Source organism: Pipistrellus hanaki (genome assembly GCF_964339955.1).
Source record: "Pipistrellus hanaki genome assembly, chromosome: 14".
NCBI lineage: Eukaryota > Metazoa > Chordata > Mammalia > Chiroptera > Vespertilionidae > Pipistrellus > Pipistrellus hanaki.
The window spans coordinates 38,157,642-38,184,868 of record NC_140516.1 but is presented as its reverse complement, the minus strand read 5'-3'; the positions used below and the strand labels follow the sequence as shown (position 1 = coordinate 38,184,868).

Genomic DNA, 27,227 nt, shown 5'->3' with positions numbered 1-27,227 from the left:
ATTGAGTTAATTTTCTCAGGCCCAGATAATCCACATAGCAGGAGTCTGGGAGGGGGGAAAGGCAGATAGAATTCTGAAATTTTTGTTGATCATTCTTGAGGAGTCACAGTGAAGCAGCGATAAAGCCTAATGGCTTTATAAATAAATAGCACTTCAATAAATTTAATATGGGGGTCTAGAAATCTTTTAGAAGAAATTAATATAAAATGAATTCGTGGGCATTAGGAAAGAAAACAGTGATACCCTGGAACTTGCACGCACTCACCAAGAATAAGCTGGAACACATTACACTTATATCAGCGCTTAGATCAAATGCTGCCTCCACTAAGACTGTCTCAATTCCCCTGGTTGAAAGCAATTGCCCCTTTTTAAAAAATATTCGTCACAGCACTTCCTACCTTGATTAAAGCAACTATTGCATTCTGCTCTCATAATAATACTAGAGGCCCCGTGCACAAAATTCGTGCATGGGTAGGGTCCCTAGGCCTGCCCGGCAATCAGGGCCAATCTGTGGGGCAACTGGTGGCATGATTGGGGGCCCCCACTTGCACCCACTTTGGCAGGCCTGGTGCTGCCTGCTCACTGGCTCCGCCTCCTGCTACTGCAGGTTGGAACCTGCAGGCAGCTCCTGTGTTGAGCATCTGCTCCCTGGTGGTCAGTGTGCATCATAGTGACCGGTCGTTCTGCTATTCGGTTGATTTGCATATTAGGGTTTTATATAGATAGATGCACATCTATCTCCCTATTAGATTGAAAGCTTCTTGAGGTCAAGGACTAAATCCTATTGGCTTCTGTAAATCAGTCCTGATATGCTTCATACATAGCAGGCATTCAATGTGTGCCCTGACTTAAGTTGGATTTGTTTTATTGATTGATTTAAAGAAATGCTCTGAATGTAGTGAACGTTAACATTTCACAAAGAATCTCCTTCCTAACTTTATGGACAAGATGAAGAAAAGAGAAATGGTTGATGGCCACTGGGTCCAATGTACCTAACACATCCATTTATCACCACTAGGAGAGAGAGCTCCATTGGTGGGCTATGTGGCTCTCCTCTATTTGAAAGGAAAATAACTCTTTAAAAAAACGACAAGAGTGATGATATACAAAACTTCCTTCTGATCTTAACCGGGTGGAATTAAGAGTCCAAACCAACAAGATGAAATTCAACAGGGATAAATGGAATGCCCTATGTTTAGGTTAAAAAAAATCAATTACACAAGTACAGAATGGGGTAGACCTGGCTTGATAGCAATTGATGTGAAAAAGATCTCGAGGTTTTAGTTGACCACGAACTCAATATGAGCTTGAGTCTGACATGCTGCTAAAAAATCGAATGCAATCTGAGGCTACACTGTGGGTGTAGAATCTCCAGGTGCAGAGTGGCATTGGTCCTACTGTACGTGGCATTGGCTAGACTGTCTCTAGAGCTTGGTGTTTATTTAAGAGAGACGTTCACTGTCAATGATGAACTCAGAAATGGGAAATCAGGAGGGGTAGGGACCTCCCACAAGTACAGGGGCCATATCATGTGAGACACTGAAACCCACTCAGGGCTCAGCTCATTGTTTTTGCAGGCGCTCAGTAAGTCAAACAGAAGGAATGGGAGGGAGGGAGGGAGAGCCACTCTAGGTGGTTCACTTTAAAGATGAGGAGACTGGGATTCAGAGAGTATGTAATTAGCCAAAGGCCCCAGAGCAGGGGTCCTCAAACTTTTTAAAGTGGGGGCCAGATCACGGTCCCTCAGAGAGCTGGAGGGCCGGACTATATGAACTACTAATTCCTACTGTAACACCTCGGCTGCGCTCACTGCCCAAAAAACCTGGCGGGCTGGATCAGACTCCTCTGCGGGCCACATGTGGCCCGCGGGCCCTAGTTTGAAGACCCCTGCCCCAGAGCAAGTGAGGAGTGGAAATACATCCCACCCCCAGAAATTTAAATTCTAACAGTGACAACTGTCCATTCACGTCCTATGTCCAGGCAGGGGATGCCCCCTGTCAGGTAGAACTGCTGGAGGGGAGACCTGATAGCCTATAAGAATCTGAGACTCTGCCTGACACCGCTCCCAGTCCCGCCTCTGGCCTCCCTCCACACGGAAGGTGTCCCTGGAGCCAGTCTCCCTGAATCATCACCACTCCCAGGCTCAAGTCCCATTTCCTTCTGGTTTTCCTAGCTACTTCCCTGGATTCCTACTGAACGCTCGCCACCTGGTTCATCTTACAGTCTCATGCGTGATAGCTCTGCCTCCCCCAATAGACTGTAAGTTCCTTGAGATCCACATCCTGGTTCTTTGCGCCTCTCATACCTCCCAACACTGGGGCCCACATTGATACAAGCTCCCCAGAGAGATAAGTATACCTTTCCATGCATTTATATGCCAAAGCAAGATCACAAATTCTCCGTAACCTGAAATGGTTTATAAGAAATTTGCCCAAGGACAGAGAGATAGCCTGAACGATCATTTAGGGACCTCGTATTTCCTAACCAACCAAGGGAGCTACGAGGGAGATACGGGAGAGCCCTAGAACCCCAGGAAATTATACCTGTACAGTTCACTTCCCTGTTTTGAATGTTAGCCCCCTCCATCCCAAACCCCTAGTTCACCTGTAGGAAAGCAGGACATGGGCACCCACTGACAACACGACCAGCCTGAGTATATGTGAGGAGGGTGAGGTGAGCAAGTACAAATGGGGGAAGGTGGGGAGGGGAGGCCAGAGGCCACACAATGGGAGGGAGCAAACAGGTAGCGGGAGTGAGCATGGGGTGGGTTCGGGTGAATTCCCCAGAGTGATCAACTTTCCTGACTGAGAGCATGCGCTGTGCCTTCCTGCTGGCCTGCTGGGCTCAGGCGCACTGCCTGCCGGTGGGGAAGAAGGGGGCTGAGGGGTCCCTCTTGGTGGGACCTGAGTCCTGCATCAGCCCTCTCTGTGCTTTCTGGAAGGGGCTGGGGCCTTCCGCCGGGTGCTGCACTCCAGCTGGGGCCAGAACCAGTTAGAAACCTCTCTGGAGCCGGAAGGGAAGGGGCTTTGTTAGCTCAGAGGACACGAGCAAGGCGAAAAATTACATACCAGGCCGCTCTAAGTATGCTTGTTTAGAGAAACTGCTTGCATTTATGAAGTCTTTGGTGCGGAAAGCAGGGTTGCAAATGACTGCATCAGAGCGACAGTAAAGGCCATTAATTTCCTGTTATGTTTTCCTGCGTTGGGGGCTTTATTAATTTAATTTTACACTGTCGAACAACAGCGAGCGCTGACACTGCCACACCGCCAAGGCTGCGGCTTTCTTTTTGTGTGTGTAGCAAGGCTTTGCCTGACATGCAAATCAACGCTATTACCGGAACCAATAAAGACATGGGGAGGGAAGAGGGGAGAGATAGGGAGTGGGAGGGAGGGAGGGGGAAGGAGAGAGGGGAGGAAAAGGGCAAAAGCCCTCTTGGCCCGTTTCTGCTGCCCTCCATGCCTAGCAATCTCCTGGCTTCCCGGATGGACGAGCCTCCACACTAGGCCATTTCTGCCCATCCTTCACATTCCCTCTACTCTCCTCTTCCCTCTGCTCGGTGCCTTCGGATGACGCCACCTCTGTTGTCCTCCTCTGACCCAGGTCCTGGCAGAACCTGAGTGAGCACAGGAAGTTCCCCGGAAGAGGTGGGAGATGGAGTTCCCCCACCGCCAGAGGCATGTCCCGGAAGCACGGAGGCAAGAGGTCAGATGGTGCCAACCCAGCAGGCTGGAGCGAAGGCCTTTGTTACGTAGACTGTCTTTTCCAGTCATTTTTCTCCCCGAAACAACCTCTAAAATCAGGGACCCTGGCCTCCTTACATACTGTTAGCACACACACACACACACACATGATCCCACATGCTTGTGCACACGAAGGAGAGTCTAGAAAGCAGATGTTCCAGTTTGCTTCCCAACCATGTATTTCCTTTGGATTTGCGGAACAAAACACTGTCTCTCGTTGTTCCTCCTTAGGAGACTCCAGTCGCTGCCTTCAGTAGCTGGAAGGTACCTACTTGTCTAAACCAAACTGCCAGCATCAGAAGAAGGGCGGGTTCCTGGCAGACTGCACTCTGATCTCTTTGACAACTGACCTCATACTCACCACCCAAAGGTCACCCACGCTGCCCCTCACGCAGAGCAGCGTCCACAAGCCGGCTGCCCCAGTGGTCCGCCCCAGTGTCCACTCTGCCCACGTGTCTGGGCTGGCCACACTGTCTGAGGAGATTGGGGGGGGGGAAGAGGGAAGGAAAGGGACACTCCTGAAGTCCCTTCTACCAAACACACTGTGTGCATCTTCCCATCCACTCTGGGAAGCCTGCTGGGGTCTAGGGAGATCTGTATGAGCCAGTGTGAGAGAGAGAGGGAGGGGAGGGGGAAAGGAAGTGGGGGGAATGTGTGCGTGCACATGTGTGCACGTGTGTCCGTGCACCTCTCCCTCTCTTGCTGGCTTGCCCGCGCTCCTGCCTGCACTTTCTGCTCCAGGAGCTGTCTGCCAGGCTCTGGGAGGCTGTTGGCTGGAATCCAGCTCTCCCTGGGAGGAAAGCACAAACTTCATAAACTACATTTACTGTAATGCAGGCTCCTGGGGCAGCTTTCCTCAGGCTTTCCTTCCCTCCTCTGTCTTGATCACATTTTATCCCAGCCCCTGTGTGCACCCAGTCCACACACACACACACACACACACACACACACACACACACACACACGCTCGCACGCACACGCATGCACACACACTTTACAGCTGGTACTCCCGAAAAGGCTGCAGCCTGGGGCAGAGGGGAGCACGGACAAGGGGTACCGGCTGTGTTTAAAGGAGCAGCCTCGGCCTGGCCCTGGAGAGGGCCGTGTGGGATGCCCACGCCCTTGTCTCCGGTGGAGAGGAGCACAAAGGGCACTTTGAGGCGGGCGGGCAGGCGCCTGGGGAGGGGGTGTGCTGACATTTTGAGGGGATGACCAAATGAGGAGCCACCTGGAGGCGGGGCCCCGGGGCTCCGCGGAGGGAGAAAGAGAAAGCGAGGCCGCCAGGCCGCCTCGCAGGTTGAGGTTTGAGAGGCCTCCCTTGTCTGGTGCTGTCAAGGTCAGCAGGTTCGGGTTCACCGGAGGGTCAGGATGGTTTGAATTACTGGCTCCGCTGCCACTGGGCTCTGAGGCTCGTGATCATCTCCCAGCCCTCCCCCAGCCCTCCCGGCTCCTCCACCCCCACGGGGCTGGGTGGGGAAGATCCTGGGGAGCCTTCCAGCCCCGGCCCTGAGGAAGGCAGGCAGGAGGGGCTCCTGGTGCAGCCCGCAGCAGTCCTAGGACCCAGCAGTCCTAGGACCCAGCCTACCTTCTCTCTAAATCCTTTTCCCAAGGGGTCTCCATGCCCCTGCCCTTCTCAGCTGCCCGCTGGCCTGCCAAGGAGGAGGTGCTCAGGGAGGCCAGCCTGCAGCAGCAGGGCCTGGGGGACAGCCTCAGGGCCGGCCCCTCCCTCCGGCCCACATGGCCCTGCCTGGGGGAGCAGGGCAGCGCTGAGGCAGCGGATTTCTCATTTCTCGCTGGGCGCCCTTGCAGGCGGGGGAAGGAGAACGAGGCCTACCTGCAGGGCGGGAGGTAGTTGCCAGGGGGAAGACTAGGGTTTGAAGACAGTCTGACGGGTGTGTGGGTGTGTGTGTGTGTGTGTGTGTGTGTGCAAACACATGCCCAGGCACACGCAGATGCCTTTGCTGAGAGAATTGTAATCCTGTGCTACCCCTCCCCACTCCCCTAACTTCCTGTGGCGGAGGGACGCCGCAGGCCCCTCTACTGCTAACCTGTACATTCTCTCCTGGGGGCTGGGGTCCTCCTATTGATTTAATGTTTTGGCATTTTATGAAAGAAAAGAAAAGAAAAAAAAAAAAGCTCTTTTGTGCTAAATCGCAACATACTTCCCCAAACAAGGAAGTCTAATTCTTTATCTACAACAGCACGAACTGGTCAGGAGCCTGAGGTGGTTAATGATTGGACTGAAGTCTCTGGTTTAGACTCAGGGGTTTATGCACAAATTCGTGCACCCATGTCAGCTCCGCACCACCCTGGCTGACCCCAGGCCTTCCCCACAGAGGAAAGCCAGCCCCTGTGTGGACAGGCCCCAAGGAGCAGGCCTGAATAACACATGGCCATGCCCCACACCCACCTCCGCATAATGGCATGGTCCGAGTTCATCGGGCTCACGGCCAACATTGTCCACAGTTTGGCTAAAATTTTCGATCAAACTAAGAGAAAAATTCCCCCCTCAGCATGAACGGCCTGGTTTCCCAGTTTACTGGGAAGATATAATCATAACAACAAATATGTGCTCATGAGTGGATTTTTTTTCTTTTTCTTTGTGTCTTAGTGCATGTGGACCTTTGAACCTTAGCTCTTTCTTAGCCTAGAGTGGACATTAGCCAGCGTTTGAATATTTGTTGGGAAATAAATACAGGTGGAGCTTTGTGAATGCAGCTAAACTTGGGCCCTTGTCTAGATGGCGGGTCACCTTCCTGGGGGCTTGGTCTCTGGGCTTCCCTAGGACCTGCCTCACGGGGGCGGTCTGTGGCCCGTGCTGGGTCGTCTAGTGCACGTGAAATCATATCATTCTGGCAACAGCCCACAGAGCACCTGCCCCTGGAGAAACTCAAACTCTGCTTGGCTTCCCTCGGCCAATACAATGCTTTCTGCCAGGGCCCGGGGGACAGTGGAAGCAAAACGAAGCTTCATGGTTCTGTGCCCACTACGTGAGCTCACTTCAGAGCTCTGAGGGCACGCCACCCCAGGCCCACACTCCTGGGTGGGGATTCTTTAAAACCAATCAAACGGTGTGTGTGTGTGTGTGTGTGTGTGTGTGTGTGTGTGTGTGTGAGAGAGAGAGAGAGAGAGAGAGAGAGAGAGAGAGAGAGAGAGAGAGAGAGAGGATTAGATGGTGAACACACATAACTGTGCCCAAGTACTGGTTTTAGGTTAGGGAATCAGTGAGACCTCGTTTTGTTTACCCAACACAGTACAACTTCACTGTGTCTTCTGGGCCCTCCTCGGCACCCTCCCAGCTCCGTCAGGCTGAACCCTGGCCCACTAACACGATATGGAAATGTCCCCAAGCTCTTCCCTTGCAAGAATGCTCAGATCCTTCTCTGCTTCCACCGGCCCCCTGCAGCTGGACCCAAAGGCCACAGAAACCGACACTGTGGGCCTGAGAGAGTCAGCTCCCGCTACTGCCTCTACATGTCTGCCCATGCCAGCCTACCAGGGTGTGCCCGCCTGAGACTCCCCCCTCAGCCTCCTCCGGGACTGAGGGCTGCATCACCGTCCCAGGGCGGGCCCGCGGGGCCCTGGCAGCCTCTCCCCTTCCAGAGGGTCCTCCTTGCCTGCCTTTTCTGACACCGGCACTCTTCCCGCTGCCCCCCCGGAAGGAGCACGGGGAAGAGGCTGGTGGCCAGGGCACGCCTGGTTTACATTAATGAGATACACCGGGTGTAATCCAGCCGGGGAGGCGGCCCACAAAAGGAGGCGATCGCGGGCGGCCAGGAGCAGAGCTGCTCAGGTAATTGGTTTATCTATCTGGAAGCAGGGGGAGCAATCTCGGCACAGACAGACTAGCAGTAAAGTCTCTTCCTTAAGGCTATTTCCTTTGTCTTTTCAATTGCCTGCACATCCATGTGAGAGAGAGGGAGAGAGCGTTAAAGAGAGAGGGAGAGGGAGAAATGTTAATTTGTGAATTAATGGCTTTTCTCAGCGGAATTGTAAATTCAAATGTCACCTCACACGGTGACACCGCGGCTGGTCTGCTGAAGAAGCAATGATAAGGTCCCCCACCTCCCCCGGTGCCCCTCCCTCCCCAAAGATCACTGTGGAGTGGAACATGCTACTTTTAATTTGCAATAACAACACAACAGAGGTATGCGGTAATGACTGCTTTCTCTACCCTCCTCCTGGCTCGCTTCCCCCCAGTCCAGTTGGCTCCCCACTTCCTCCCTCTCTTTGCTCTCCTGAAACATCACCTCACCCCACCCTGGCTGTCCCCCACCGCACCCCTGCCCGGGCCTGATCACATGGGGGGGGGGTGCCTTTGGAATTGACGATGCTACAACCCTCTCTTCTCCTTCAATAATCAGGGAATTAATGACCCTGAAGTTAAAGTGAGGCTGATACCGAGGCCCTGCCCAGCGTTGGGAAAAAGCCTTCATTGTTTTCAAGCAGGAGGCGGGCAGCAGTGAGGGAGATTCATGGATGGAGATTGAATATGCAATTTTCTTTCACCTTGCCAAGAGCTGCCCCTGGGCTGTGCCTGGCCTAAATTTTTCCTTTTACCATCTCTGCCTTATCCGGCCCTCCCACCTCCCTTCCATTCTTTCCAGAAAATTACCTTCAAAATTGATTTCCACTTTTACAAACAAATATAATGGGAACACAGGAAAAAACTTGGGCCGTGATGAATTAGGGCTGTCAGGTGCTTCCAGGTCTCCTTTGCTTTTGTTTTACTACCTGATCTGCTCTTTGTTTTTCCAAGGGCCCCCCATCCGCGGGCTGCCTGATCCTCCAGGCCACTGGGGTCTCAGCCCCCACGCCCAGCAGTGGCCCGCGGAGAAAGCGAGCCGGGCCCTGAGGTTCTGTTAGCCTCTTGGTTTCCCAGCGGAGGCTTGAGCCACTTCCTCCTTTCCTGCTCACTGACCCTCAGGACCCCACTCTCTAACCGCCACCCCCAGCTACTTCCCGCTGACCCCCACACCATGTTCCCTCTGGCCCCCATACCTCTTAAAGTCCAGACCAGATGCAAACCTCCACCTCCTCTAATGTGGGCAGGATCAGTGTATACCTCGACTGGAGCAAATGAGAGACAGACAGACGGACACTGAGAGATCCCGAAAGACAGGCAAATAGAAGAGGGGGCAAGACCCCGAGATTGGGAGACCAGGCTCTTCTTCAAAGGGTATGAGGGTGCTGAGTGGCAACTCCCAAATAGCCAGCTCCCCGCCTGTCTCCCTTGCCTTGAGTCCTAGGCCACCCCTGGAGGCGGGTTCAGTACAGCCCATCCATTTGCCAACGGAATGCAGGGTAATGTCTATGGGGCCCTGTGCCTCAAGGCCATGGGCACTAACACACACAGGCCTGGCTTGAGTTCTCCCTGTTCACTAGCACCTGTAGACATGCAGCTGCTCACATTTGATCATCTCTTCAAATATAGACACTTTCCAGAAGGCTGCATGCCTGCCCGATGCCTGGCGTTCTACAGCCCCTTTCACCCAAAGGTCTCAGAATGCTGGAAAACGCACACATACACTTTCATAAATTATGTTAAAAAAATTTACATATATGTTCATAAACAAAGTAAACTTACACATGGGAGCGGAAATGCACAGTAGTGAATAGAGGGAGGGGTGCCTCCCTGGTAGGTAGGAAAGATGGGGGTCCTATATTTACATACAACTGAAATGTCTTTGGATGCTAAGAGAGGATCTGTGACCCAACTAGGTAGCTGCAGAGCCAATGAGTAAGGAGAGACAGACAAACGGCCCCCATCACACAGGGGAGCTGACACCTTCCCTCCGCTGCCCCAGCTCCCCTCCTGACTAGGGCCACCCCAAGACTAGGGAGGCTCTGCCCAAGTAAGACTCTTCCTGACATGACTTCATTTTCTCTCAGAACTCAAACCTGCCAATTAATTAGGTCTTTTCCCCCCAGAAACACAGTGACCCATCTTCCAAGATGGATTGGCTCAGCATTCTCTATCCATGACCTCATGTAGAGCCCTTTCCACGGTCCCTGTGAAGTGAACGCTGTTACCGTCTCCCCTTTACAGAGGAGAAGCCTAAGCTGATGAAGGTTAAGTGACTTGACCAAGGCACTAGGGTTCAAACCCAGCCATGCCTGACTCCAGAGCTCACACCTTTCCAACCTGGTCACCCTGCCCATTCATCCCAAATCCTCCTTTCGAGAGAGAGATCCAGGGCTCCATCTTTCCACAGCTTCATTTCCTCCTTTGCTCCAAGTCTAACCTGAGCAACACACTTGGGGACCTCGAGAAGGGAAACTAACTAAGGAAATACCCTGCTTCTTCCGGTTACGGTTCCATCCAAAGCAGAAGGGAGCTATAAAGGCAGTGACAGGACTTGGTTACTTTCAGCAGTGCAACCTGCCCTGCCTGCAAATGCACAACTGCACCGGTTTGGCACCACTCAACTGCACAACTCATTGTGCACCTAATTAATGGAAAGCAAAATCACAGCCCCCTGCAATCCCACACGTCAAAGGGTGAGACCAACACTCCTCCCCGCCCACAGATTAACAGACTCAGACCATATGACTTCATTTGGATTTTTGGACAGATTATGCCATTGCTTCGTGTTTCAATAACACCAATGCACAGCAACACTTTGGGCCATGGCTGAAAGCAACTGGGTGAAGGCAAAGGCCTTTGGTTCTTCAGCCTAAAAAGATAGGAGTCTCTTTATCCTCCAGCCACATAAGCCAAGACAAGCCACGTTCAGGGAAGCAGTATCCTTTCAAGGACCCTAATATACTCTGCTATAATTGTACCCAAAAAGAGGTAACGCTTTTACAGGCCCACAACAGGGTTTTACCTTCCCAGACAGTCTTCTGGGGGCTTTGTGACATAACTTACTCATCTGTCACTAGCCTGTCTACCCGACTGATTCTGGGATCTCCTGGACTCTCGGGGTTTAGGAGGGGTCCAAAGCTTCTTGACTAGCATATTTCTCCAAGGGAAGTCTGGAGATTCTTCCACCTTTCCCAAGGCCAAGGCCTGAGAAGGCCTCTCAAGCGAACTCACAGTCACTGTCAGTTTCTTTTTCCCCAGAGTCACAGCTGATCGACCCTTTACTAATATCCCCGCAGATATGATTGCTGCAGATACTAATAACGCTGTCCATATTCCAAGTGCCAGTGCCAATAATGCTCTGGGTATTATCACTGTGAACACCAATAACTACTGCTGAGATTGTCTCCAATAACGCCGGCACACACGGCAGTGATTGTCCTCGCTAATGCCCAACACCATGACATTGTTAGAGCTGAAGAATAGGCTGAACCGTACCCAGAGGCGGGAGCGGGAGTGGCCTCCTTGAGGACAGAGGCTCACAGCTTGCCCTCGGAGTATGACACTCCTAGGGAGATGCCACAATAACAGCCCACCCCCTTACCCCCCAAAAAAAGCTATCCTGGCAAGGCATCAGGCTTCTTCTGTCCACTCCCTCAGCCCCTTGGAACAAATACCTGTTCCCATCCCGGGGCCCCTCAGCTCCTCCAGCCAGCTTTCTCTTTTGCCTGCGGTGCTGGCCCAGGAGCTAAAGGACACACCTGGGTGTCTGTGCAGCCCAGGCTGGAGGCTGCCTCCTGCTACCAGCCTGCCAGCTGCTGTGCTACCTTGGCCTGACTGCGGAGTTGGGCTACATCATCTTGACACATAATTATCTCCCCTATTCTTAATCATCTGAGCTGCTCACTAATGCAAACGGGGCCTGGCTGCTTAGAGGCACCGAGAGTGGGGGAGGGGGACCGCAGGCTGTGGAAGGTCTGTCTTTGCTCTCTCTTTTCCTCTCTTCCCATCTGGGCCTGATAGGTCAAGGGTATGCGGTGTGGGGACGAAGGGTCAGAGAGAACTGGCCTCCCTTGTAGGCTTTGCTGGGGAAAGGACAGCTCTATCTGATCTGTGGTTGGTCAATAGGAGGGAGAGTTGGGGCAATAGAACCCTTTCACTCCCCCCCCGCCCCCCCCAAAAAAAGCAGTAGGGCCTCTGATCCTTCCTGTCACCCAGCTAGGCCCAGGGAGGGAGTGTTTATGCAGGAAGCACGGAGACGCCCCTGTCCCTCACCTAGAGACGTTCAACTGCCCACTGTCACCCCATTGGAGGGTGATCTTCCCAAACCCAGCCCTGTCCTTTTCCCTTCCTGCTCAGACACTTTCGGTGACTACTCACGCCAAATGCCTTATATGATCTGATCTTGACCTGATCTGCGACCCTAACCCATTCACTTAGCCTGATTTCCCGTGACTTCCCCTCCTGCCCTTTCATTCCAGCCAAAGTAGCCCTGCACTTTCTCATCACAGAACCTTCTGGTCACAAGGCTGGGCCCAGCAGTGAATGTTCACAGCACCATTGCCTTTGAACATGCCCCTCGCCCATTCCTCAGGGCCCTCCCTCCGCACAGACCAGCCCTCCTGGGGTTTGTTCTTTCCCCACTCTGAGCTCCCATGGCCCACAGCCCAGGCCTCCACCACAGCACGGATATCTGATGGGCCCTTCTGCCCTCTGGGCTCACGTGTTTGACACGCCCCACCAGACGGTAAGCTCCTTAAGGACAAGAATCATATCTTGTTCTGCTTCGGGACCCTATAGCACCAAGCCTTTCTTGTTATTCACGCACAGGAAGGGTTCACTGAATTGAATTGACTTGAAACAATGAACGTGACCAATTGCTCAGAAAGAAGAGCACTCTGTTCTGGACCAACCAGACCCAAGCTGGGGTGGCCACAGCCTCATGCTGGTGCCTCCCTGCCCCTTGGCCTCTTTCCATGGTCCATAGGAGCCCAGGAAGCAAAAAGCATGCTTGTGTCCCACCACAGGACAATGGGAGAGAGAGGGGAGGGGGTCTGTGGCCTACCCTGGCTTCCCCTACATCTCTCGCTCTAAAAAATGCAGGGTGGTGATTGAAGGAGAAACCCCGTAGGGTTTGGGGAAAAATCTTCCAAACGCTCAGGGTATGAGGAAGCTTGGCTAAGGCCTGAATGTGGGAAACCCTCAGGGAGAACTGGAATTAAGGACCTTTCACAGAGCCTCCCCCTGCCCATCAGGGGCCGTGGCCAAAACAACCACAATGAAATTTAGTGAGTAGCAAAGGCCGTGGCAGCCAAATGGGTTTGGATATTTGGGAAGAAGGAGAAATAGAGCCAGACAAGCTGTTTCCCTGTGAAACGAGGCCATTAGGGCTTCTGGAAGGAGGCCAGCACCAGGTCATCACTGTCTTGCCAGACCCAGGCCTCTCCTACACGCTGCCCCTTCTCCTGGAGGCCAGGGCGCTCCTACCCTTTTCCTGGGGCCCAAGGAACCTCAGTGTTGTCCCTTTTCTCTGTTCCTCACCCTCTAAAGCTGCCCCAATTCAAGGGCTCCTCTAGGCTTAGGATGACTATATGACTTATTGTCTAAACAGGACATTTTTGAAAGAACAAGGAGGTGCTGACTGGCTAAGATGCAGAGACAAAAGGTATAAATTGGGACCATCTGGACTAATGGGATATATGGCCACCCCCTTTATCCTCATCTCTAGAGGATTCTGCCTGTTTCATGGTATCCTTTAAATCATACCCTTAAAATACCCTTAAAATCACACACACTCCCTAAACCAGAAGGGACCATGAGTTTGGAGGTAGAAGCAGGTTCCAGGCACTGGTGTCTCTGTTTGCCAGGGCCTGGCAGCCCTGCACCCTGGCCATGCATCATAAGAGAACCAGATGGTCACCAAGGGACCTCTACTGTCATCCATATGAAAAACACCTTCTCCCAAGCTCATGGCCACCTCTCTCTCCTCTTACTCCCTTTCCTCTCTCCTCTTCCTTTTTATTTCTCTCTCTACCTCCATGCATAACAGCTGGCTGCACCATGAGGTATCACAGGGAATGAGGGAAGGCCAGAGGGAAGCCACAGTGATGTCTCCTCCCATGGGGGAGCACAGAGAGGAACCCAAGTTCAGCTCCCTGACTGGTTTTAGTGGGGCCAGTGTCCATGTGTCACAGAGAAAGGACGCCAGGATCAGCTGTATGTGACGTCACGCCCCTCCCTCCTGATGGGTTGGGATCAGGTGAGGACAAGGCAAACTGGCCTTTTATCCTCAGGTCAGAGACCAGATGTCCCCCAGCCTCCAAAATCTTCCCAAGGTACATGGTTCATGCTTCCCTTCCTGGAATCCCACGGAGATATTGGGGGTGAGTCCCAGAGGAAGGTGAGCAGTCAAGGCTGCTGAGCAGATGGTGAAGCTGATGGCCCCATCAGCAGCCTGCCTCCCTCTCTCCAGGAGCCAGCAGGGCAGTGGGGGGACCTGGGCTTTGCCACTAAAACTGATCTCACAGCAGAGCAGCTGCGAGGCTGGGCCGAAACCGGAGCTCTGAGTCCAAGGACAAAGCATGCACAGGGAAGCCAAGCCTCTTCCCTCCTCCCTACCTTCATCACGTTTCCTCTTCTCGCCATTGGAGCGAGGGATCCCCAGGATCCCGTTGATGGAGTAGGATCCCACTGGATCATTGGAGGCGCTGGAAACGGGAGGGGAGGCCGTGCTGGGAACTGGATGAGAATAAGGAGGAAATGCCATCAGGAAAGCAGTTGTGACAGCAGGCCAAAGCCCAAGGCGGGGGTGGGGGGGGAGGGTGGGCAGAGAGAAGCAGAGGAAATACGGAGGGAAGGGGAGCTCATATTCCCCTTCTTCCTCTGAGGTTTGAGAGGGCATTGCTACATACAGAGCAGGCTATTCACTTCTGTCCAGTCCCGGACTGAGTGGTGACCAGTCAACCCAAGCCTTCTCTGCAGACCTACAGAGGTCCCTGATGCCCTGAACTCACACTCCCCTGAAGATGAATGGAAACCCAAAGCTGACTCAACCTAAACAGTGACTCAGCAGTCCTGTAGTGAGCACAGCTCCTAAGAGGCCTCCTTGCACAGCTCATTCAATCCCCGGGGCCAGGAAAACCCTAAACAAACTGCATTTCACTGCCTCTTAGTCTCCTGGGCTGAGTCTTTACCAATCCTGATTTAGAGTCTATGGCTTTCTAAGATCTGTCTCTGAATCCCTAGGAGACACAAGAACGGTCCTGATAGTCTCCAGGATGCAGAGCTCTTCTCTCCCAGTTGCTTCTGGTCTTGAAATCACTTGAGAAGTTCCTCATTCCCCCATCCAGGCACAGACTAGTGAACACATTCACACTGTAATGATCTACTCAGGTACAGCCCAGCCCAACCCTCCTTCCTAGCACACACTGTAATACAGACCTAGTAAACAACAGATCCTGCCAACTCCAGGAGGGCTGGGACCTGCCATTCTACTTCCTGCTAGTCGAGATAGCAGGGGACAGCTGCCAAGAGGGTCAACAGGAAAAGCTTGGTCACATCCCAGCTCCTTAATATTTGGTGCCAAGCACCCTTGGGCCAAAGGGAAGACTGTATGATCGGGGGTTGGTAGGAATGTTAGCAGGTGTTTTGGTATGGCCTGGGTCATGTCTCTGGAAGGCCACGAGCAAGGATCCATAAATAAGGAGGTTGGAGAGAGGCAAAGAGTTACCAAGTGGATGACAGAGAGACAGAGATCAAAAGAAACAGGCTATGAAGAGTGAGGGAGAGACAGAGGAACAAACCCAGAGCCTCACATATAGAGATGAGGAAAGAGAAAGAGAAAAGGGGGGGTGGGGAGAAGAAGGTAGAGAAGGGAAGAGAGTGATAATCTTAGAAATTAAAAACAGAACAAAAATGGAGTAAGATAGTAGATAGGAGAAAAAAAAAGGGACAAGTAGGGAGAGAGGATCAGATAAAAAGGAAAGATGAAGGAGAAAGGGGAGGAGAAGCTATGCTGAAGGGGAATGTTAATAGGGAGGAAGGGGAGGAAAGAGATAGATAGATATGGAGAAAGGGTTAGGGATCCCAGTGAGCTAGTCTGTCTCAAGGATACCCCTGAGCCTCTAGGAGCTCAGAGAGAGTGCAAATTGGGGGGGGGGGGGAAATAGTTCTGGGGCAGAGCTGCATATCCCGCCCCCCGTGTCCCTGAGCCCTCTTACCAATGGTGTGGCCAGGCGCAGTCACTCCGGTCCCAGCCCCATCCGGTGTTGGGTGAAAAGGCTGCTGAACTTTGGTCCGGATGATCCTACAACAGCATCACAACAGCATCACACATCACATGCCCCTCCTTCCCTGGCCACTCCAGCACAGACCTGCAGAGACCAGCCCCTCAGCTCCTCCCTCACTCACCTGCTCCCTGCACCCCTGCCCTCACTGACTGCTACAAGGCGTGCTTTCCTTCCTGTTTGCTCTGCGGATCACGGATCAGCAGCGCAGCTCTGGGTGGAGGCCGTCTGTCTGCCTCTGTCCTGCCATGTGTGCATCATCTGAATTGCAGCTTGATTTCCGGTAGCAGGTATTGGGGCAGCAGAGTGAGCAGAGCACAGCACCCTTCCCCTTTGTGAGGGTGGGGACTCCCCCTTCCCCTTTCCTAATCACATACAAATCTCTTCCCGGGAGAGGACTCCCTAGAGCTGAAGACCATTTTGGAGCTGGCTTTCCTATGGGGGCTGTACCACATACCTCCAGAGTTGAGGGAGGGGGCGAAATTTCCCCATTTACTGAGCCAAGGAGAAGGGACGAGGGAAGGGCTACATTACAGGTGACCCTTCTGTCCCCAGGATTCCAACACAGCACATGGTACCTTTGCTAGATGTCAAGCCCTGAACAATTTCTCACGTACTACTCTGTCCCTGTCCAGCTCGCTGGCCTGATGGTCTCTTTTTCTGAGGTCCTACTTGGATCAGAGCTTCTTTATTAGGCTAGTCGAAAAGCCTGGTGCCCCCCAGTGTGCCCTCTGGGGTGAGTCAAACAACTCAGGACTGGGGATGGGCTGGCTTGTCCGTGATCAAAGGACCAAGGGCTGTGTGAGACCGAAGGCCAGCCTTGGGGCCAGGACTGAGGAATGCTCTTTTCCATCCACTGGCCAAACTGGGTGCCCTGGGAAGCACTTTTCCCAACAGTGTTGCTCCTCCCTGCAGAAATGTGTGTGATCCAAGCTCACTTCAACCAGCAGGTAAGGCGTAAGCCATGAGTGCGTCCTCTCTAACCAGCTTTTACTGAGCGCTGCCAGGCAACAGAAATAAGGCCCTTGTCTGAAAGTGCTGGGTATAAAGTTAGGGAAGGAAGACACACACTCAAAGAAAGCTAGGTAACTCCAAGGGGGCCAATTGTAAGTGCCAAAAGGAATCGGGAGAGAAGTCACTGAGGGGGTGAGACTTTATGTAGTGCTTCAAAGCAGAATAGGGCTAAACATACAGATACATAAAGGAACGAGAGACACAGAGGATGGTGCACAGGGCACGGGGTTACATGGCAGGGGGCCCCGAGCCCTGCTTCTGATTCTGCTGTTTTTTGGCTACATAGCTTTGGGCTCATCATTCTACTTCTTCTCTGGGCTTTAGGGTTGTTTGCTTGCTTGTTTGTTTGTTTGCTTTAGCCTAAAAAGCTTACACTACAGCAAACATGTCAAACTTGTGGCCATTAGGCCACATGCCTTGTATATATTGAGGCATGCAACCTGCCGGCTGTGAGTTTGACATGCTTAGACTATAGAATCTCTAAGGTCTCTTTCTCCATTAAAAAACATGATTCTAAGATGAACAAAGAAGCAGAGGGTGAAACATTATAATCAGGTGTTGGAGGGGGGTAGAATCAAAGCATCGGAGCTAAATGAATCTGATGTTCTAGGGGCTCATGCCCAGACCAGTCAGCCAGAACAGGGGAGGTATATAAGAGAGGAGAGGAAAAAAGGCTTCAAACTTGGAAGTGATGAGAATTGTGATTTCCCACTTATTGAGCATCTACGGTATTATGTGCCGATATTTTATGCAATTCATACCACTTGCATACACCAGTGTTAATTCTCACAACCTCCAAGGTGTACACTGTTATCCTCAATGTGCAGATTGAAAACCAAAGCTGGCAGAGGCTAAGAAGCTTGCTGGAGATTACACTGCCAGTTAGGGCAGAGTTACAATTCAGTCTCAAAAATGTATGCTTTTGTCACACTTTCCCCAATAAACGGGGACCAGGTTTAGAGGGTCTCAGGCCCACGAGCGATTTCTAAACTAGAGGGGGCACTACAAACTGATTCTGGCAAAGCAGTATAGAGGCAGGAGGCGATGAGGGGCTGATCTCAGGAAAGTAAGGAAAGAATTTGCAAGATATGGTGAAGGCAAAATGGCCAGGAGTTGGCAATTACCTGGAGTCTATCATAGCTCTAGAGACCCAAGTCTGGTGACTGAAAAGCTGGTGGTTTGTACCAGTCAGGAAGAGGGATGCAGCATCAGGAGGGGGAGGAGTGTCCAGGTGGACACGCCCACACCCAGCGGGCACAGCAGATATGGATTTGGAAGGTTGTCAAGGAGAGGAGTGTTGAGAGGTTCAAGAGGCCTGAGGAGTGGACATCAGTTTCAGAGACTGGGAAAAGGAACCTGGCCTTGCAAGGGGTCAGAGCTGGCCACACAGGAAAGGGAAGAACCAGGATCCTCAGTTTCATCGAACTCAACGGAGAAGACTGTTTCCATAAAGAACACAGCCCACAGTGTCAACAGCGACATGAGGACTGGAGGGAATTGGGAACAAGAAGGGGCATAGATTTAGGGATTTGAGTGACTACTAGTGACCGTGGGGAGAGCAATATAAACAAAGGGAAGGAGCCAGACAAAAAGAGGTTATTAGGAAGTACATAGGAGGAAAGGAGAGAAAAGGGTGGAAGCCGGGAGCAGTGACCTGAGCAGAGGGAAGGCTTTCTAAGGTAGAGGAGACCTGGATAAGTTTTTAGGCTGAGGAGGAAAAGCCTGTGAAGAGGGAGAGATTGAAGTTGGCTAAAAAGAGGTTGTGAATGCTGGTGAGAGCAAGACAAAACAAGAGGAGAATGGAATGGAGAGCACAGGGGAGGAATTAGGGAGAGAGGGCATGTTTTGAGGGAATCCAATGCTTCAAAAAGGAGCTTTTTCTCTTGGCAGAACAAGAAGGCAAGGTCATCTCCCAAGAGATGGGGACGGGGGGACGTGTTTGGAGCATAATCACAATGGGAGAGACTGGAGTAGCTAAGGGCAGTGTAGCCTGGTCTACAGGAAGGGCCTAGAAAGAGGTGGAGCAGTCCAGAGCAGCTGCTTCTAATGCATTGCAGCAACAGCTTCTGGGATCTCACTGGTCTGTGGGTGGCTCTGGCTTGAGGGCCAATGGGCTCTGGACTAAGGAAGCCTCAGAGCTGGGGCTGGATGAGACAGATAAGGACTGGCCTTGTGGAGTTTCTGTCTTTGTTATCCTGGAGAGCACATCTCTATAGTTGGCTGGGAGACGCTATTTCATGTTTCCGGAAAGACTGCCCTGTCAGGGTGCCTGCTCCCTGCTTCTTTCCCCAGCATGCTTTTCCCCACAGGGGTGTTCTTTCTCCACTAACTTTCTGGAACCTCCCGGGCTCTGTCGGGGCCCAGCGTGGGGACTTCAGGCAGTTAGCGTCTCCCACACTCACAGGAGTATGACCAGAGCAAAGGGAGAAAGGGCTCCGTCTGAGCCCCAGCTCTTGTTACTTGTTGCCTTTGAAACCCTTGCAGTTTCTCGTTCCCTCACCTGTATAATAAAATAATAGTACTGTTTACTTCCTGGGACTATAGTGAGGATGAAAGGTGATAACTCATGTGAAACAATTAGTATGAAGCTTGGCTCAACAAGTGCTGGCTATAATAATAACAAATGGTGGTAGTATTGCCATGGGCGACCCCTAGGCCTGGCTGTTTTCTATTTAGGGGCTGAGCCAGGTGCAGGCAGGAGGCCTCCCAGCCCCACATGCCCCAGTCTGGTCAATGCAGCTACTACAGAGACACTGAGAAGCGAGGAAACAGCAGCAGCAGGTGTCACAGCCTGACCCAAAAACAGGTTGCATCAGAGAAGACCGACTGGGGACCCCTGCCTGGGGGTGGATCTGTAGACAATATGAGCAGCAGCTTCTTCTGGACCCAAGCGATACTAGGCTGAGCTTTACCATAAAGGATGACAAGGCAGGTGGAATCACTCCGTCGTGGGTAAATTCCCAGGGAGCCTTCAGCTCCAGCCAAGAGGAGAGGGAAGGGATCAGTCTAGGGGCTCTGTGAGTCAGAATGAAAGCATGTAACCAGTCGCCTCGTAATAGTTTGTTAAGCTCATGAAGAAACACAGAAACCCTCAACATTCTAAGAAAGCAGTGGGGACCTTCTCAATCCTTCTCTGGCTCTACACCCTCTTCTTCCTCCTTCTCTCATCCTTTCTTCTGCGGTTCACTCTTCCTCTGCCCTTCCCTCTGTCTCTCTTCTTTGTCGTCTATCTGTCTGTCTCCTTGCACCCTGAAGTCCCAGTGTGGCTGTGTGAGTTTATTGATTTCTGGGAGCTGGGGGAAAGTGGGAGGCAGGGCTGGGGTGCAGACTCAGGGATGGAAATAGAAGGCTATAAATTATTTGTGACAGGAAAGCAATAGTGGCAGAGTGCTGAGCACAAGTCCTGTGTCACTATTAGATTCCTTTTAGCCCGATGACACTGTAAAAAAGGTTAAGTGTCTGCTGGAATCGTACACCTGGGGGGCCGGGGCAGCCTGGGAGCAGAACAAGCCACTGAGAGCAGGTATATCAATTCTCCAGGCCAATAATATTCCTCTCATTGATCGCCACGCAAAGTTCAAAAATCTCATTACAGCCAGGCAGACCGGGAACTTTTTACAAATCAATAGAATGATATAATGTATGTATACTTAGTACAAATGTATCTATTCATCTATCCATCCATCCACGGTCCGCCTCAGGGTTTCCAAGTTAACCTACCCATCACATTATGTTACGTTATGTATGATATTATATTGCATTATATTATATGATAATAAATGGTGTGCAAAAACTCCCTGAGGTAGAGACAAGAAGAGGTCCCATTAGCATTGGAGTGACCTCAGCTCACCTTGGAGGGTGTTGGGTGGCAGTGTTTCCAGGACTAGGCTGGCTGGGATTTCCAAGAGCAGTGTGCTTCCTTAGTGGAGGTTCCAGGAATAAAAACAGTTGCACTAAACATTCACCATGTGCCAGGCCATGGTCTAAGCGCTTCAAACCAATGGTTCACTTAATCCTCACAACAAACCATTTTACAGATCAGACATATTATAACTTGGCCAAGGTCAACCGTTTAATAAATGGCAAATCCAAGGTTTGAATTCAGATAGAAAAACCCAGGGCCCATACTCTCATCCGCCAAGCATACTGCCTCCAGGAGACAGGTGCCCAAAAGTCCCAAATCCAAACTCCTAAGTTCTAGTCCTCTTGTTGTGTTGTGTCCTGTGAAACAAAGGTAAGTAGCTTCAGCATTCCCCTCTATAGAATGGGAGTGATAACCCCTGCTCACCAGCTGCTGACAACGCGATAGACACGGGACCTTCAAGCATGCCCCCACCCTGAAATCCTGTCCATCTGCCTGGGACAGACTGCCTTCTCCACTTTGGAATCACTTCCACGTGGAACGGCAGGCTAGCCCCAGGCTTAGGCACATCACTGGATTGCTCAAAGGGTCTTTGGAGCAAGATGTCAAGTCTCTTCATTCATGTGTCATAAACAAGTGTAAATCACTTTCAATTGTCCTGGGGTAGATAGCTCACTCACTTTAGAGTTTTTGCAGAAAATGTTTCCCTGGCTTGAGGAAACTCTTTCCTGGTTTGGTGAATGAAAGGAACTCTGGTGTTGAGAATGTTTCGGACTAGCTGGCCCCACTGCACCCTGGGCCACAAGAGTGGAAGGAGGGGCCTCTCCTGGTGACTTCATAGGTATTATTATAGGCTGGACCATTCTGGAGGACAAAACAACATTTGCCTCAGCAAAGGCTATTTTGCCCAATGAATGCAGGTAATTGTTTCAACTCAGGCCTTTTGAGAGCTGCCAACAGCAGGCATTTGCCCCTGGCTCAGCCCCAAGGCAAGTCAGAGCAACGCAGGTAGCTGGAGAGTTTTCACGGCAGAACCTCAGCTGAGGTATCATAGATCATCTAGGAAAACTTCACCTCTCCCAGAAATGGTTTCTACCTCTCCCTACTCCTGAGACCTCTACGGAGCTGGAATCTCCCCTCTGTACGTCCCACAGAGAAAATAGCATCCACCCTGCCCACCCCACAGGCAGTCCCGAGGTGCTGCACATAAACTCTTTGCTGAGGCTTCGGCTTTGCAATTTGTGCAGCGTTTAGAGTTGTCTGCCTGCACCCACTCACATGCCCTGTGGGTTTCAGCTTGGACAACTGACCATATGGCAGGCAGGGTTCTATGGGAGAGAATGGTTACTGATGGGGGAAAGCCATGGGCAGAGCCTCCTATTCTGCCTGCAGGAGGATGTAACCGGAATACACAGGTTCCAAGGTTAGCAGGGTTCCCCCCAAATGTACCAAGAACTTCTGCCTCGTGTTGCTTCTCAGAAGTCAAAACTGAGCTCCAAGAGACGTGAGTCCCAACTATAAAGCTTGCAGAAGGGTTTCCTCAAACTACTGTCCTTGCACTGCCTGCATTAGCTTTCCCCGGGGTGTGTGCTAAATGCAGATCCTGGGTAACGTCAGCCCTCCTGATTAGAATTTCAGATGGTGGTCAGGCCCAGGAACCTGTATTTAAGCAAATTCTCCAAATTATTCTTAAGCTCTCTAATATTTGAGAAGACGACCTTCCACCAGAGGGTGAGAAAACCATCCTGACCATCAGGGTTAGCAGGGAAGCCTTGAGAGAGCAGGGGGAAAGTCTTAGTGAGTTAAGAATACTTAGGTCTTTACTCATACTCTAGCAATCAACATTTCTCCCCATCTGCTAATCCCGACACAGTAGCCAAAATTCAAGAAGCTCTCGGTTCCTCTGTGGAAACTAAACTATAGGTTAGAAATAAAAACAATTTCAAAATAGTTTTTGGTGCATTCCAGGATGCAAGGCTTCCAGTGAATTCTTTAGATACCGGGCATGTTTTCTGAATCAACGTCGCCCTCTAAGACTGGCACTGAGGGCGATAATCCCTCCACCACGTGTCCCCGAGAGCCCAGGCCAGACACGATTTACTGGGCTAGATGGGCCATGGGGCTGGCCCAAGGGGGCCGTAGGGATGGTTTAGATGATGAATGGTAAGCATATGGATTGATTTAACTTCAAGATAGGCATAGGTTTAAAAATTAAGGGGCAATGTGTTTAACTAACCATTTGGAAACCAGTCTGCAGTGCATGCCAAGCCCGGCGCCGTGACCAGACTAGCTTCTCCAGTCACTGGCCGTGCCCTCCTCCGTGAGGGCTTCCAGGCTAGGGCTAGGGTCCGCCTGCTGCTTATCACACACTTTCCTGCTGGCCCTGGGAGGCCCCAGAGGGGAGAAGACGGCCCGATAGGATGAAGGGAGCTCCCGTAGACTCATTGCTGGGACCCATTCCTCCCTGTCTCTCCACCTGCACGCCTCCTCCCTCCACGCAGAAGGAAGCCTGGAGGAAGTGCCTTTTAGCAGCCACAGGGGTGGGGCCGCCTAGAGACAGCCTGGCCTCCCTGCCTCCGGCCCCACCCCCTCTCTCCTAGTTAACTCCAGCATTCAAAAACAATGCATGGTTTCTCTCTCCGTGCACCTAAAAGAATGCGATGTGGCTAACCCCTATAATTGCTTCCTAGTAGCTACAGGATAAACTCAAAATTCCTCAGCTTTGCCTTCGAAATCTCCCCTAATCTGGCTTTCTAATCTATTTCTGTTCCCCTCTTCCACTCTGGGTCTAGTAGAGAGCTGAAACCTTGTTTTCTTGCTTACTCAAGTCACTCTGGATCCTCCCCTAGATTGTGAGCTCTGTAAGGGCAGATGTCATGCTTAGATTTCTCCCCACTGTATTTCTATCACATAACAGCAGTGCCTGGAATAATGTGAATATTTAAAGATCATTTGTTTAGTAACAAATAAAATGTTACTATTAATAATAATAATAATAATATAATATTAAGGGATATAGTGAGCGAATACATGTTTATTGTGTACCAGGCAGTGAGCTAAGCACTTTACGTGGATTATTTAACTTACTTCTCTTTTCTAGTAACGTGGGAGCTGAGCTTCAGAGAGGTTATGTAACTTGCCCAAGGTTACACAGCTGTTAAGTAGCGAATTTAGGATTTAAACCTGGGAGTCTGACTCCAGACTCCATGCTGCTAACTGCTGGGTAGAATAAGTCAATCATATCAAGAACAGATGGGGAATCCATGAGAGGCTGGGGCTGAATAGAAGAGCTGCATATAATAATAAGAAAAAGAATAACCACCATTTATTTCATATTCACTCTATGACAGGCATTGTACCAAATGCTCTTTCTCATTCAAATCCTAACTACAACTCTATCAAATAGGCATGCTCTCTATAATACCAAGGAGACAACAGAGAGGTTAAGCAACTTGCCCAAGTTCATGTGCGTAATAGCACTGGAGCCATGTGACTCCAATATCTGTAGGCTGAACCATATTGCATCTTCTGGAAATAGTAGTTCTTTGTGTTTATTACCTATGTGGGAATGAACAAGTTTTTCCTTCAGTCTTTTCCCATCCATGATCTGGACAACTGAGCAAATGTATATGTAGATAATTAACAGAAATTGTATGTAGCCATGATTCTAAAGATGCTGACCCTCTCCTCCACACATGCCATAGTTGTATTTGATAAGCATCATGCCTGTGTTACAAAAGAACCACCATTTTAGGTTAAGTGGTCTGGTGGCCATGTATTTTATATGCCCTGGTAGATTTGGTTTGTAGATTTTCCAAATTCTCTGTATTTATCTAGCTTTCAAATCATGTATGTAATTATGTGGACATAATGCACACAATGTGTTTCTCAGTTTCTAGAAACTATTCCTGTGATTAGTGTGTTTTTATATTCATGTCTGCTCTAATGCATGGATCCAAGATTGATGATACTGGATGTATTTATCGAAACCAACTTCATGAATTTCTGCCCAGTTATGCTTATTTCTGTCAAATATGTAAGCCACAATCACACATGACTCCATACTCATCACTGTTCCCTTCCCAGGGTGTCTGAGACGCTCACATCACAATCGTGTTGAAATATTGGTCCGTGCACAGTATTGATGAGCATAAATGTGCATTTGTATACCTGTGTGTGTGTCTTTCTATCTATGGCCAGGATGGGGTGGGGGTAGAGTGATGTGGAAATGAGAGACTTATTAAATGCCAAGTAGATATGCAATAAATTTCATTGATTTTTATAAACTCCAACTTGTCTTCAGTCTCCTTCCATTCTTTATCCTGGGGGCATTGCAACAAAAACCTATTTTAAATACCTTTACTTCCCCCACCCCCCTCCCCAAAAAAGTGTCAATATTTTATTTGGATTTTTAACTTCGCTCCATAACAGTTGTTTGACCTCCTGACTCGTGCGAGTCACATAAATTCTGGGACTTTATTCAGGAGCCATGTTCCTGCTATTGAATAAGCAATTTGGGAGGGTGAATTAATGACTTGTGCTGTTGCTGGAAAGTCCCTGAAGAAATATTAAAATTGCTTGCAGACTGAATCGATACTCAGTGAACACCCAGCAAGAGGGCTTCGGTTCTGGGAGGACCGCAGAAGGCAGGGCCTGGTGGAAGAAGGGGAATTCCGGCACCCAGCTGGGCAAGCCCCCTCCTTGCCCACCCCCACCTTTCCCTCCATCCCTGGAGCTCTGTCCTTTTCAGTAACAGCAAAGTCTGATTAAACCCCAACCAGGACAAAGCTGATCTGTCCTTTCTGGCAAAGCAGGCTCCGGGGACAGTTTACTCTCTTATGAGCAACGAGAGCCTGGAGGCATGTTGGAGGGGATGGTCTGGACACATGCACCTGCTGGAGAAACAGGAGGGCACTGCTTTCTGGCAGGCTGTGCTGTGCCTGGGGGTCAGGAGAGCACTGGCATCGGGGAGGCTGGGGCTGTGGCCATTTCATGCTGAGTACACAGAAGGGTTGGGTGTTGCACTGCTGACTCCATCCCTTTGTGCGTTTGACCAGTGCTATCACTCAGATGGCCATATGATTTCAGCCTTTGTGTACAGGTGTGCCTGTGGGATGGAAAGTTGGAATTGTGTTGTGTTATGGTGTACTGCACTGTGCCATGGGCAGGTGGCTTAAGGTTTGTTACGTGGTGTTTTGTGGTATTGTACGGAGGTGACTGCACTTTATGTAACACTGAATTAGAGGAATTCAAGTATTGTTTGGTGGCAATGTCCGTGTTTCTGCTTTGAATTATTGTGTTCGTTGATCATATCAGCATCCTTTTTTTTTTTTTCTTCCATAATGTATGTCTCAGAGATTAGGTTAATGGGTGTCTCCTTGGTGATGTGAGTTGAGTAATGATGTTGGATCTGGGTGGTGGTGTATGATTTGGTAATTGCTTTCTCCGTGTGGCTGTGGGTGAGAGAGCCCATCCTTTAGCTTCTTAAAGCTTCTGGATTTGTCAGAAAGGAAGATTCTAGAAATGTAGAACAAATCTCTTCTTGACCAAATGCACAGTTCTATTCTTCTTGGAAGCAAACTCCCCCTGCTCAATGGAACAGTTCTGACCTTACCCCACTGGGACAGGCCCTGATGCCACTCTCCCTACATCTGCCTAATTTGGAGAGTGAAAGCCCCAGGCCAACCCCTATCCCTGTCAATAGTCAAGATCCCTGATGGGGCCAGAGGAGGCTAGATGGGAGAGAACTCCCCAATTCCAATGGGAATAACAACATAAGCTCTGGTTCCAAGAATCCCGTTTGCTCCACTCTGTAGCTCTGGCCACCAGCAACTTCTTCCTCCCCAATATCCCCAGATAATGTAGCTCAGCACTCACAAAACCACACACACACCATGGAAGAGAACAGGAAAAAGTGCTAGGCATGTCTTTCTACGTACTAAGGCTCAGGGTCTCTGTTCGGAACGTGTAAGTCAATGCATGAATACATCGCTGGGCATGAGATGCAAAATATACAGAGCTCCCCAAAAGATTACACATGCCTGCATTTCCTTTGATCAAAAGTTGGTATGAAGCATGAATTAGTGCATAAGCGCATGTGTCTCAGAGCCAGTACTACATGGGTTCAAGTTCTAGTTCTGTTACTTAGCCTGTGGCCTGAACAAGTTGATTAACTTCTCTGTATTCTTCATCTATAAACAATCAATTACTACATGCGATGTGCTTTTGGCAATTCCTATTGCAGTGAGACGTTGTTAGCTATTATTATTCTTATGAATATAAGAACTCACCAAGTGAAGCATCCATAAGCTTGTCCTATGCATGTGTATAAATATGTACACATGTAGGCTAATATACACAAAATCCTTTGATAAATCAAGATGTTTGTGTGATTTAAGCAAAACTGCAAAAACTAATAGTCAGTTAGGGACAGTCAGGTGGGGGCAGAAGGTAGTTCTCTCCTTGGCCTTCTGGTCCATTTGGACAGTGACAGGGACTGGAGATTGATAGTTCACCACTGC

The 27,227-nt window shown here is 50.5% G+C and overlaps 1 protein-coding gene across 11 annotated transcripts in view; it reads right to left on the bottom strand.

Moving 5' to 3' along the window:
* Positions 1-27,227, bottom strand: part of PAX2 (paired box 2) — an 80,585-nt gene that overhangs the window by 32,059 nt on the left and 21,299 nt on the right. For 8 of the 11 annotated variants that reach the window (XM_084903801.1, XM_084903798.1, XM_084903796.1 and 5 more), the window contains 2 exons: positions 15,765-15,850; positions 14,164-14,283 (listed from right to left, as the gene is read on the bottom strand). In XM_084903801.1, coding sequence (XP_084759927.1) covers positions 14,164-14,283; positions 15,765-15,850 — 206 coding nt within the window. Of the gene's footprint in view, positions 1-8,741; positions 8,811-14,163; positions 14,284-15,764; positions 15,851-27,227 lie in introns of all 11 variants that reach the window. The other 3 variants (XM_084903793.1, XM_084903802.1, XM_084903794.1) reach the window with 1 other exon arrangement.